At 39.3% G+C, this 14,564-nt stretch overlaps 2 protein-coding genes across 2 annotated transcripts in view; both read left to right on the top strand.

Annotated features, from left to right (window-relative positions):
- The window catches only part of ZFAND2B (zinc finger AN1-type containing 2B), a 61,088-nt gene that overhangs the window by 13,395 nt on the left and 33,129 nt on the right, over positions 1-14,564 (top strand). The window lies entirely within an intron of this gene.
- On the top strand, positions 692-3,814 carry LOC142097085 (uncharacterized). Its single transcript, XM_075178678.1, has 2 exons — positions 692-1,334; positions 2,810-3,814. The coding sequence occupies exons 1-2, from the start codon at positions 778-780 to the stop codon at positions 3,408-3,410; spliced, it is 1,158 nt and encodes a 385-aa protein (XP_075034779.1). The 5' UTR covers positions 692-777; the 3' UTR covers positions 3,411-3,814.

Below are 14,564 nucleotides of genomic sequence, written 5' to 3'. Positions count from 1 at the left end.
AAAAAAATTATCTTGTGACAAACATTTGGTGAAATTTAAAATAACCTGAAAAAAACCTAATTTTTATTGAACATTTCTATATATTACAACATACCCCCTAAAATGATACGTCTTTCTTTATAACCTGTTCCCAACTGCCATACTTATATAAGCAGCACAGATGGCTTTGCGCTAAGCTGACATTTGTAAGCGTTTGCTCAAAATGGCCGCCTGAGGTCAATGACTGAATTGCGTTCTGAAGCGGCCAGGAATATTACTTACCGTTGCTGGGCAGCCGATTGCTGTATAGAAAGTTAACTCTGTATATCTCAATGAGAGCCCACTACCCATTCACTGATATTAAATAAACCTATCATCCTAGTTTTCCACCCCGTACAGAGTATTTGTATCGCGTATGAGAAAAGTAGGGGTTTTGATGGATCGACCGCTTGCTGGTTCCTGAAGACTGACCTGGGTGGGGGGTACTGAAGACGTCAATTTTAAGTGAACACTTACCTGCAGCACATTACACCCACCGGGTATCAACCTTAGCCCCAAACTTAAATATTCTTTCATAAGTTATTGTAAAATGTGCACAAACCCGCTCTCCGAGTCTGCCGGGCAAAAATAGTTAAAACAAAATTCCTGTAGTTTCATTTTGTTGTGTGACAGAAGAAACGTCAAGTTTGGGAAATGAAACTAACGTGCAAATGGAAAGTAAAAGTTGTGAGAGATTAGAAGGCAGTTGTATGGTGCGTTAAAGGCTGGTGGAGCACAGTCTCTTTCTAGATAACAGAGATGTTGGGCTACTGTCAGCTGGGTTCTATGACAGCGGAGGACAGGACGGTAACGGAAGCCAAAGCCAGGACCTTGTGCATCCTGAACGACGCGTTAAATAAGAAGGACTGGCTGCTGGTGGAGACGGGGGCGGAAGATGAGCAAATGAAAGTGTTTGGAGACTGTCCAGTGATCAGCACAGAGCTGGTAGATAATCTAATAACTACACTGCAGAATGTGACGATATTGAAAGATGATAACCCAGAGGATGGCGACGCCTTTGCCACGGTCTATCCTACACCAAACAATATTGTCATTGGCTTATGCCGAGCTTTTTGGTTGAGAAAGAAATACCTGGACTGCTCCTCGTGTCCAGGGGCGTTCATCCTAATAGCCGCAAGTATTTTGGGGTACAGAACGGAGAGATTTAAAGAGCACACACAGCACCCCCTAACGGCCGATGGCATCTGTGCCGCGTTTGAAATCTGGATGAACCACAGAGGAATCTATCATAATGGATCTTACAGCTGCTGTGGGGAGACGTCCAGAGACTCTGTGTGTGAAGCATCTCCGATGAGGTAATATATGTCAGTTTATTGCTGGAGAAAGGGGGATTTGTGGCAACCATTTGTGTCCTACTACTTATAATTAGTCCCGGGCAGGGGCTGGCTGACACATTTAAGCCTGGGGTCCAAGACACGGCTCAGCAGCCTGTTAGGAACATTTGAAAAGAAAAAATTCAGTTAGCCCAGTGACCCAGCCCATGGTAGCCCAGTATGGGCCCGGCCCGGGGAACAGATGTCCCCATACCCTTCAGCCCAGACTGCCCCTGGTCCAGGCACAGATTTATACAAATATGGTGCCCTGTGGGAAAAAACATGTTGGGGGAAATTCAATTAGACTTCCGGTCCGCGGTAACGCGCCGGAACGGGCTGCGAAGGCGATCCACGGTACCACAATAACGTGGATTTTCGTGCGCACCCCATAGAGTTGTGAAGGAAAATCTGCATTATTGCGGTACCGTATTACTGTCAATACTGCGCACTTTTCACGGTGACGTACGTTACCGCGAACTGGAAAGCTAATTGAATACACCCCCTTCAATTTGTTTTAGTTGCTTTTACCACTATTTGATACAATACAAAGACATATTAAGGGCATAGTTGCCGACTCCCGGATTTCTGGGAGTCCTCCTGGACTAATAAGAGAGGAGGTCAACCTTCCGATTCCCGGATAGTAATGATGGTTAAGTGGCAGGGGGTGGGGCTTATGACGTAATTTACACATCATCGTGCCCCGCCCCTGCTGTAATAGGCTAGCAATGGTGATGACCGTTTAGGGGCGGGGCCTAATGACACGTTACACCTTATTTGAAAGGTGTAACGTCACACTGTGGTGAAAGTTACACCGAGCCCCACCCCCACATGTCCACTTTCCCTGAAGGCCAAACTTGGCAAGTATGATTAAGTGATATGTAAGAAAGTAGAATACGGCTTTTCACAAGAGACCTATTTATCTAGTCAGCTATTTGTACACCTCTTGTCTTTGCTTCCATTTGACCTTTTGGATATATAATTACATACATCAGACAGACATATAGACCTGCCTGTGTCCTGAGATACATGCTAAGAATGAAAGAATAAATAGTAGAACTGCAGGTTTGTTCATTCTGCTGAGGGAAATTATTAAATAAAGTTTTGCCAGGACATCGATTTCAGGTGAATTTACTTCTATATTACGGTCTCTATTATTGTCAAAGTTATACTACTGGTGGCCATTTTTTTGTAGACCAAAATGCGCTGAAGCCTATGTAAATAGCTCACCCACTATGGCTTCTGCATTGGAGACAAATTTTTATATAACTTCAACCAGTGTGTGTGTAATATGTGTGTGCGTTTGCATAAAGAGTGGTATACACAACCCTACATAAGACTCATTGTGCACAGAAATGTTTAGGTATATTGTGTGTATAAAATGTATTATTTGTAGCTGTTTCTATACTAATGGAAGGGTTGTTACTTTGTTTGTTATATTTTTTTTTCTCTCTGTTCAGACTTTCTCTGTTCTGTTTGAGTGACGAACAGAAGAAATTGGCACAAGAAATTAAACAGACAACCCTGAAAATCCTTCTCGATGCCCAGAAGAAACATCTCCTGGTGGACAAGCCAGACATCCCAGACGCAGTGCAATCCATGACGGACTGCCCTCTGATCACTAGTGATCTGGTACGAAAGCTCATCATAAAACTCCAACATACGACTTTTGAAGGTGACGTCAGACCCAGAACAAAGGGGGTGATTGCTTACGTCTGTCCCAAATTCATTAATGTCATTTATTTGTGTCCACTGTTCTGGAAAGAGAAGGAATACCTAGGATACGGCTCTCGCCCTGGGACAATAATTCTCCATGTTGCTCACATGCTGGGCTACAGACATATTCTTAACAGTGACCCTGAGGAAACCAAGCAACACAATATGAGGGTACTGACAGCTGATGGCATTTGTAATGCATTTGAGTTTTGGATGAATCACCAAAAACCATATACCGATGGTTCCTACCCCTGTTGTGGGGAGACGGAACGGGACTCTGTGTGCGAAAAATCTTTTATTCAATTATGTTTAAAGGAAAAGAAATGGCTGATAGAAAAATGTTGACAGACTATTCTGTGACATACACTTATGCCCCTCTGCCAAACACCCGGTATTCACACTTTCCAGAGAAGTGGTTACTTTGCATAATCATCGGGCACCATAGCAGATTTGACAGGGTGAAGGGGGTGGCAATACATGTTTATCCTGACTTGTTTTGAGCATGCATTGGGAGCGGGCGCAAATTTGCTTAACATCTTTTTTTAGCATTAAATATTCTGTATATTGAGTAAGTTCAAACAATGACAAATAAGATGCAAAAAAGAAAACAGTTATTAAATAGAATTCACATTGATTAATAAGGCAACAAAATAATCAAAATGCAAGTTAGGCTACAACTGGGGTAGAATATATATATATATATATATATATATATATATATATATATATGTGTATGGATAGATAGAGATAGATAGATGTAATATATAGAATATATACAATAATTACAATGTATGTTTAAGTGTTGTAATTGCATAATATTATCTATAAGCTTTATTCCTCTGATGTATAAAATAAAAGCTGTAATAAAGACCATTGAGAACTTAGAACCATGTCTTTTGTACTCTGTTCTAGGCATAAAAAAGGGGAACCCAAATCAAGATCAATAGAACAATTCTCAATATGCTTGTGTATTATTTCTTTGAGGTGCAGTGAGAACGGGATCCTATATGGATCATATAGAGGTTGGGGGGGATCCTGCAAAAATATTCTACTTTCAAACCAAACGGTCTGGTGAAAGGAACCCCAAATTTGTTATTTTTAAAGAAGTTGAAAGCGTATTAATATAGCTTTCCCAGGATTCAGAAAAATTGCTTGTGGATTTGAGACTGCGCTCTTTCCTATGATTGCAAGAGAGTTCTTACTAAGGTAATCTCTCCCCTAAATTTCAAATAAAGAGTACATATAGTTCGGCGCTCATTTACTTTGTAGATGCTATCGATAGGATGTGGCAATTGTAAAGGACCAACCTTACAATTGTGAGGTTTAGCTACTATATATGGGAGTAACTATCGATTGTGCATATCTAAAGAGACAGATGGGGTTATCAGGTTTGGAGATCTACTTTAGAATTGGTGGTAATGCACATTGGTGTTCTGTCTAACCAATGGATGCAATTCAGCTGGTGTATATAAACAATTCCAAATGTATTGTTCTCATAAAATCCACAAACATTGATTGTTAAATTGATAAAACTCTGGACTTGTATACCTGACCTTCTGGATTGAGTTTATACACATAAAGACACGACTAATAAATTACAGAAAACCTTCGTAAAACACCATAATGAAAAAACCATAATAAAAAAATCATAAAAGGCCTCTTAAAACTTCATAAAGACCATCATTATATGTGGTAATCATCAAAATTATTGTACATATATTCCTGAATTCCCAGTGATAATTCTTATGATTGTAGCTGACACAGCCAGTCTTGGGAGTAATTGGTAATAAGCATCCACCAGTTTGGAACTTAAAGATTCAATTGGAAATAGTATCAAACTCAATCAAAATATTATCAAGTCGGCAAAGTATCAATTTAAAATAGCTGAACAAAAGACTGTTAAATACTCTCTATATGGGATTCAAACTTGGATCCCACATTGAAGATAACGATACATTACATTGTGAGATATGGCTCCAATGGCACAGTGTGTGTAGACTGATAAGATAAAGATCTTTGAACATATTCAAGATGGATTGGCACTACAACTTGTAATGTCTTAACATGGGAACCAGACCTATGAGAGAATTTCAATCCACAAGGCTAAGAGAGTTCAACATATGCATTGAAAACACCTTTTGGCAACAGTCTCTTATATCTATCGACACCTGGAGGGGTGTTTTCTATGTGTTCAACCCCAAAAATCTGAAGACAACAAGGATCCCACCCTTGATGGTTTAACAAGTGGCGTGGTACACTGTGATGTAAGAATGTATTCAAGATGTTCCGTCTGTGTTCCATAAATTCTCTTCACATATAGTAGTTGGTAGCTACATCTTAATACATAAATAAAATAATTGGTGTTACAATCGATGAAGCCTCTAATCCAAAATTAAGCATCACTGTGGATAAATTCCTTAACTCTGTTTTTTATGTATTTGTTATTATTACCATTTATTTATATAGCGCCACTAATTCCGCAGCGCTGAACAGAAAACTCATTCACAACAGTCCCTGCTCCATTCAGGCTCTCAGTCTAAATTCCTTAATATACACACACACAGAGACAGACAGACACAGACAGAGAGAGAGAGACAAGGGTCAATTTTGTTAGCAGCCAATTAACCTACCAGTATGTTTTTGGAGTGTGGGAGGAAACCGGAGCACCCGGAGGAAACCCACAAAAACACGGGGAGAACATACAAACTCCTCACAGATAAGGCCATGGTCGGGAATTGAACTCATGACCCCAGTGCTGTAAGGCAGAGGTGCTAACCACTACGCCACCGTGCTGCCCCATAAACACAAGTCATACATTAGCTAGTTAGTTGCTTAAACTAAGGAGCATTGCTCTTGACTGAATAAGGAAGGACTCTACTGTAGAACAGTTTCTTTTCAAAAGTAACAATTGACCTGTTGGATTATTATTTATACAGGTGTTGGAATGGGTGATTTTATAATGTTCATAATTTGTAAAACCTACTTTCTTGTTGAAAGTGGAAGTGGTGATGAACGAATCTATAATACGGGGATAAAGATCAAAAACAAATTGATCCTCATTGGTTGGAATTGGTGAACAAACTTAAGGTTATGTTTATTCTCATTAAGTGATTGAACAAAAGAAAGCGTTTGCGATTCACCACCACCCCAAATCATATAGAGGTTGTCTATATATCAGGTGTGTCCCAAACAAGCTCACCCACGCATGGGCAGTCTCAAAGTTGCCTATGTATAGGTTAGCATAGCCCGGGGCAAAGTCAGTCCCCATGGCCATTCCCATCACCTGAAGGTAAAAAGAGTGCTCAACCGAAAAATAGCTGTGGATATTGAAAATAAACTGTATTGTTGTTGATGTACAGCTTGTGTGTGATGATTGTCACTTACCAAATCATTGCATTGTACTGTACTGCTAAACAATATAGGAACAAAAGAGACATTTCCAGGGAGAAATCTTCAAACCCTGTTACTGTCCCAGGAAATATTTTTTACTGGTGCCGACAAGAAAGCGAAACGCGGTTATCAGTGACTAAGGTTTACTATTGAGCAACATTATCATTTATTTTTCGTTCCAATTGGTTTCTTCATATTTTCCCATGTAACTATGTATCACAATGTCCACCCTTTCAGTGTGATTTGTTTTCCCTTTTATAGCTTTCTGCTGTTTTCTTCAGATTTAGAGATGTTATTATTCTTTATTTAATAAAACAAACATAAGGCTCGCTCAACATTATAACACCATTCAACTTTGTCTTTTGAGGCTGATGGTAAATAAACAAATAACTTGGTAATACGTTGTATAGACTTATACAATATATATATATATAAATATACAATCATCATCATCGCCATTTACTTATATAGCGCCCCTCCAAGCCTGGGGCACTGTATAATTGAGGTGGCTGGACCCTGCTCCCGCTTCCACACGGCTCTGCTTGAAAAGGGAGAGCTGTGTGCACCGAACAGTAGTGCACGCAGCATTGCCCATGTATATTATGGGGATAGGAAGAGTTGGAGAGCAGCCAAGCACTGTCTAAAATTATAGCCACGCCCCCATACATGCTGGTCACGCCCACTGGGAGTGTGGTGTGGAAACCCCTCTCTGCAAATCCTACATTTGCCCCTGATATTGGTTACTAAAATACTCTCTGTAGTGTATCACTAGAATGCTCTCTCTGTTATATATCCCTAGATTGCTTTCTGCATTGTATAGATTGAGGTCTTAGAATGCACTTTGCATTGTATAGTGAGCCATAGAATGCTCTGTGTGTTTTATATTGGTTACTAAGACACTCTCTGTATTCTATATTGATCAATAGAATGCTCTCTGTATTGTATAGAGACCACTAGAATGTTCTCTATATTGTATAGAGATCACTAGAATGCTCTCTGTGTTGTATAGAGACCACTAGAATGCTCTCTGTATTGTATAGAGATCACTAGACTGCTCTCTGTATTCTATAGAGATCACTAGAATGCTCTCTGTATAGAACATAGCTTATTAATATGTTCTCTGTGTTGTATATTGGTAATGAAGATACCGCCTGTATTGTATAGAGCCACATAATGCTCTGTGTATTTTATATTGGTTACTAAGACACTCTCTGTATTGTATATTCATCACTAGACTGCTCTCTGTATTGTATAGAGATCACTAGAATGCTCTCTGTATTGTATAGAGACCACTAGAATGCTCTCTGTATTGTATAGATATCACTAGACTGCTCTCTGTATTCTATAGAGATCACTAGAATGCTCTCTGTACTGTATAGAGACCACTAGAATGCTCTCTGTATAGAACATAGCTTATTAATATGTTCTCTGTGTTGTATATTGGTAATGAAGATGCCCCCTGTATTGTATAGAGCCACATAATGCTCTGTGTATTTTATATTGGTTACTAAGACACTCTCTGTATTGTATATTCATCACTAGACTGCTCTCTGTATTGTACAGAGACCACTAGAATGCTCTGTATTGTATATTGATCACTAGACTGCTCTCTGTATTGTATAGAGACCACTAGACTGCTCTCTGTATTGTATAGAGATCACTAGAATGCTCTGTATTGTATATTGATCACTAGACTGCTCTCTGTATTGTATACAGCTCAGTCTCCTCCCAAAAAAAAAAATCCATTTTAACTTCACATCCAGAGAAGTCCTCTATGCAGACAGACCTGTTTATTGTCATTGCTGTTACGCTGGAGAAATTGCAATTGGCCGAATATTGCATCCGCCGTGGTCCGAAAAATGAACGCAATGCCTTCTAATCATATTATCAAAATCAATAGGGTCATTATTGGAATGCTTATAAATCTGGTCGCTAGACGGTCACAGATAGCCTCTCCTTTAATATGCAAATTATGCTGAGGGCATTTGCATATATGTGCTGGGAAAACCAGTAAAAACAATTGTGCACTTTAGATGCTGTTTACTGGTGCATTTTAAACACATATTGTACTGAAATACCTCTTTCTAAAATCCTTAACATTTTAGAACGCAATTGTGGTTCCGAAACTATTGAATCCTTTTTGACCTATTGCAAATGCACTTTTTCGTGCTTTTATTAACATGCGCAAAAGCACGGATGAGGTGTAACTACGAGCGCTAAAAACTCTGAGTAAAATAAGATCTTAGGATGCGTCTTTCTTCCACCGTGAGCTCCTTCTGTTAATTCATCTGAAGAAAAATGAGAAAAATGAGAAAAATGAAGCAAGGGGAGGATAAAGTGTAATGGAAAAGATTGAGAAGCAGAAACGAAAATACAATTTTCTTGTAGATAAGAAACTGAATTTCCCCTACAAGTTACATGAAGAAATGACTCAAAAGTGAAAGCAGATTAATCTACAACTGCTCCAAGAACAAGACGGAAACAAAACAATAATCTGTTTATTTTATCACAGCATTACCTTCTAGTGAGAGTGATTACAAGTCACCAGTCCACCACCCTGTGCTAATATGAAGACAGCAGGATCCCTGAGCAATCTAAAATAATTTTAAAGAGCGTTTCCACCCTCAGTTGACTTTAATTTATTGGCTTGTACATGCCCTCCCTCAACTTTTATTAAATCTATAGCTTTTTGTTTTTCTTTCATTTGTGTTTTTCAGCCATTTACTCAGGTCATAGCTGTTAATTTACATTGCTCTGGGACAGGGAACAGCTAAACTGTGCTCTGCGCGTCGGATACACTTGTATCTAACCAATAATTTGTAACCAGAGCAACAAAGATTAAACAAATTTGAATGGTGACATGACTGAACATCACAGAAGGAAACTGAAAGTGGCAGGCAGGTAGAAGCCGATAAATTGAGGTAATCTGAAGATGGAATCTACTATAAAGAGTGAAAGGCTTAATACAAGGGCTGGTCAATAAGCCTAAGTGACATGCTGGCGATGTTGAGAATCTAGGCTGAGCACTGCTTAGTAGGTGGTGCCCTAAAGTGAAGGTGGAAAAACATTTTTATTGATAACACTAATCGTGGTTGCTATGTTAGTAAAAGTTATTGTTAGAAGCAAATAGATTTTTAGAGATTATGGTGTCAGAGCAAAAGATTGGCTACACTGGAGATATCTCTATGATGGAACAATTTGTACAAAGGAAATCTGGAATAGAGCATTTGAGAAAATATTGGAATAATCCTGACATTGACTTGATAATCAGTGGGATTGATATTTTAGGACCAATAGTTGTCTTATGGGACTTTTGAAGTTAAAGCTCTTGGGCCAAGCTCGTGCGCACGTTGCAAAGTCCGAGTCAAGCTTTGGGCATCTCTAAGGTAAGTGTTTTTGGCCGTATCACTTCCACCAGCTACAGGTCAGGTGTAAGTGCTGATTACTAATGATGACGGCTGTGTATGCAGCTATAACATGTGTTTGTAATTAGGAGCAACTGTACAACTGCATTTTATGCAGGAGACATTAATAACATCCTGATAAATGTATTTTATGGGGGAAAGGAAAACAACGTTTAATGTTTTGTCCTTAGTGACTATATTATTAACAGATGACATTAATTGAATAGGTTTTTTCTCTGTGCGTTCTTTTGGGACTTTATATTCCACATATGTATAGGACGTATCCGGCTGTGTATTGTCTGTTAGAGCAGAGCGGACCTAGACCCGTATTCATCACCAGACGTATCTTTACGTCCGCTCCTAGTTGAATATGGACGCGCGTATACCCGGATTACGTGCAGTTTTCGTGGCTTAATGAATCTGGGCGCTTACATTCATTATTATTATTATGTGTCGTGTTAATCACAGGTACGGTACACATTACAGGAGGGGTAGGACTTTTTAGGTAACAGTTCATAGAAGAGATGAGTGGTTTGTAGAATTATAAGACCATCTACATTATTTTGCTGCTAGGTTTATCGCAGGAACACATCCAGGGGGTAAATGTATCAATATGCGGGTTCTTCAACACCCGCGTGTTCAGCCTCTTCCGCGATTAAATTTCAAGCGGCGCTGCATTGTAAAGGGTTAACTTCCCTTTACAATGCAGCGCCGCTTGAAATTTAATCGCGGAAGAGGCTGAACACGCGGGTGTTGAAGAACCCGCATATTGATACATTTACCCCCAGGTCTCACAGGAGAAAACAAAACATTCAAGGGTAAATGTATCAAGCTGAGAGTTTTCCGGCGGGTTTGAAAAGTGGAGATGTTGCCCATAGCAGCCAATCAGATTCTAGCTGTCATTTTGTAGAATGTACTAAATAAATGATAGCTAGAATCTGATTGGTTTATCAAACCCACCGGAAAACTCTCAGCTTGATACATTTATCTCTCAGTTTTGTTGATAAAGGGAAACATAACGATTGATAAGTTCAGGAGAGGTGTGTGAGACACAGATTGGGAAGGACCCTTTGTCCTCTAAGTGGTTTTGAGAAATTACTTAAACGATTACTAACAATCAGCAAAAAGGGGTAGACAGGGAATGAGCAATAATTAATACGGCAGGATATTATGAAATGTAATAGGTCTTATTTTTTTTTAATATTGGAGTATTTATTTGCACATACTGAACAAACATATATTGAGCCAGATAATGGGTGTAACTAGTTTGACTTTGGAGCAGCTTGACCACAGTTAATATTGACTTAATAGAGCAAAATAGTTTGAAACTAAACTCCAGTAAATGGCTAATCACACGTCAGCGGACTGATGGTCTATTATCATGTTGTACTTATCAGATCTGGAGTCGCACGCCCTGTAATATCTATAGTATATGAGAAAACTATGTGTAGAGAAATAACCTCCTAATGAATAGGACAACTTCAGCACTCACACAAATGAGATTATGTACATTGTGTGTTACACCCATAAAGTGCTTAAATTAGCATTCTGGGCCTGAAGCTGTATAAACATACAGGAGTTACTAGTTTCAAAGAGCGAAGCAGCTTTTAGATGTCGCTGTAGAGTTTTGAGGAGTCTGCAGTTGGCTCCGTCTTCCCGGGAGAAGTTTTTAAAGCCACGTTTGTTGAGGGTTAAAGCAGCTACCCTGTCATATGCCACAATCATTCAATACATCCTGCCGGACCCTTCCTCTGATACCACCACAGTACAGTGGAAGGAGAGCTTTGGCACTTAGATCTCCAATGGATGGGAGAAAAGGAAACAAATTAATTGCGTCTTTTCGTGTGATTTTCAAACTGTTCCAATTTATCAAAGTAAAAACTGCACCTAGAGAGCAATAAACTGGAACGTGTAATCTAGGATCCATACAATCTGCAATGAATCATGAAAAGATGCAATTTTTTTTTTTAGACTAAAATTATTTTTTTGCCTCTCACCTGCAAGATTCGTAAAGTTGCACGATTTAGAGATGACCGTAAAAATTCTTCCGAAACGTAGCAGAAAAAAAATACGTCTGGACATAAATCTTTACATACATTTAAAACAAAATTGGCCACATCAAGGGGTGTTTGTTGACTTGCGTGTAAATACCTTTATTACACTGCACTGACGTGTGACTGACACCTGTCTATCTCTCCAAGAGAAAGGGGCCATAAGTAGAAGATTGGATCAACTCAAATTACCAGGACAAGATGTTTGCATGCACAGTGTGACAAGTAACAGCAGCTGCATTTGTTACTTGGTTCAAATGAACTTACATCCACTTCTCAGATCCAGCGCTAACAGCCTTTGCAGGAGGTTGGGTTTGCAAACTAGCAGATTACTATAAAACTTCACATGTGCTTCACTATAACCCACATACATGTTGTGTCTCTAAAACCGCCAGGAATCAGATATGATTTTTTTAAAACCGCAATCTAATAAATAATGCGGTTTGCATGCGATTGCAGATGGTTTTAAATCCTCACTTTGATATTTCGCACACGCATCATCATCTCCAATTTTTTATATAGCGCCACTAATTCCGCAGCGCTGTACAGAGAACTCATTCACATCAGTCCCTGCCCCATTAGGGCTTACCGTCTAAATTCCCTAACACACACACACACACTAGGGTCAATTTGATAGCAGCCAATTAACCTACCAGTATGTTTTTGGAGTGTGGGAGGAAACCGGAGCACCAGGAGGAAACCCACGCAAACACGGGGAGAACATACAAACTCCTCACAGATAAGAGCATAGTTTAATGCAGAAGTGCTAACCACTAAGCCACCGTGGTTCCACGCAGTAACCTACCACTGTTTTTGTACTGGGGGAGTAAACCAGAGCACCCAGAGGAAAGACACGCAGACATGAGGAGAACATACAAACAAAGCGGAGTACTCTCCATTATTATTGGGAGACCTCCAGGACACTCCACGATCCCCGCCTGTCCTACAAATAAACGGAAAGTATGTTCTATTTCTGCGCTGCCACAAATCGCGTCAGAGTGCAGCAGACGGCGAGTCCATGGTGTCACAATACCCAGTGAATCACGGATGCGGCCTACATGTGGCAATTTGGGACACAACACGACAGCAAAAGGAATAATTACCAGTCAACATGGGAGGATATTGAAAACATGTTCTAGGATTAGATATATCCTTTCATCTACCATTGACAAGAAAAGCAAACGAAGATCATTTAATTCCTGGTGTCACAGAACAGGAGTCAGAATATGCTGATCTATAGCTGGAAAAGTTAAATAAGCTGCACAAATGGCGCCATCTAGTGATCGACTGTGGGAATGTTTCTTGAAGTTTCTCTGTGAAATGTACTAAAAACTGTTCAATTCCTAAATCATATAAAAGATAAATCGGAAAAAGGATCACAAAGTTTGTGCCGTATTCTCTACTAACAACAACAGAACAAATTTCCATATGAATGAATATCCAGACACAGAGTTATAGGCGGTATATCTCATAATTAAGCAAGACAATTGCTCATGTTGCTGGGCTAGTGGGTCTTCTGGTATTGTCAAATTTATTGTCTAGAAATAGAGCTGGAATTAAGACAGTCAGGTAATTCTGCTCTTGCTGGGATTGGATTAGTAGGGAAAGGACTATCACAGCAAAAGCATTGTAAAAAGTTAAATACAACTGAAATTCATACAATTGATGTATTGATTTGTTATACCAGAAACCGTTATAGACACTGATATACCTATTGATCTGTGAGAATTGTTCTGTCCTGCTGAATTAAATTATTGTCTTTACAACTTATAATGGTGTATCTGTGGTCTCTCTCTTGCAAGCTGCTCGTTATCATCAGTGTCTCAGACTGTGTACACAGCCTACAGCAATTGAGTACCATCAGTTATGCACAGCTGTAAAGCTGCTGGAATTCATACAACTACTATTGGTTTGATAGTTCTTGTTCACTGATTCAGCACGGTCTTCAGAGAGAAGGGACTTCATGGGGTACATTAATTATACATTTAAAAAGAACAGAAAAAGAATGTGTAAAACCCAGAATCAAAACATGATTGTAAAGAGAAGGCATTGATTAAAATGGAAGCAATCCATGTCAATGAGATGTAGGTGTTGTACAGGTACTTTCTGAATTTGTACCAGAAACCCATCTAGCCTTGATGATAAGGAGGAAGAAAACAAAAACAACGTCAGGACCATTATAAAACAAGCGCCATGTTATCCAAAGTATAAAACTGAATTTCATACAGCTCCATTTAATATGGACGATATTCTTTGCTACACATTTATGCGCCTGGGAAACATGTAATACACGTTGTATGCATCTATAGTAAAAGCCAGGTCAGGCGAGGTATAAGGCTCACCCCAGACCTTGCGGATAATTGTGAACAATTCCTACTTTCAGGAGCTGGAGGTATTTTTTTGCGGATACTTTGCAGTATTTTAATGCAAACAATATAACAAAATTACAAATCAGACATATTACAGAAGTGTTTTTAACTATCCCCACTTTTACCATCACTTACTAAACTCTGGCACAAGCATTGTAACCTCGAGAATATCACCATCATAGAATAAAAAAATAAATATATAAATATTCATGAGTGCTAAGAGTATGTGACAACCCCCCAGTGGGGTTTGTGGATCATATTCCTATCTGATGGAGAACAAATCGT

The sequence above is a fragment of the Mixophyes fleayi genome, chromosome 7 (assembly GCF_038048845.1).
Source record: "Mixophyes fleayi isolate aMixFle1 chromosome 7, aMixFle1.hap1, whole genome shotgun sequence".
Lineage (NCBI taxonomy): Eukaryota > Metazoa > Chordata > Amphibia > Anura > Limnodynastidae > Mixophyes > Mixophyes fleayi.
This window is presented reverse-complemented; position numbering and strand designations above follow the sequence as displayed.

Bases quoted from the DNA above. Each gene is read 5' to 3' on its own strand.
- LOC142097085 (XM_075178678.1), top strand. From the start codon at position 778: ATGTTGGGCTACTGTCAGCTGGGTTCTATGACAGCGGAGGACAGGACG. The intron at 1,335-2,809 runs GTAATATATGTC...CTCTCTGTTCAG, and splicing joins TGTGAAGCATCTCCGATGAG to ACTTTCTCTGTTCTGTTTGA.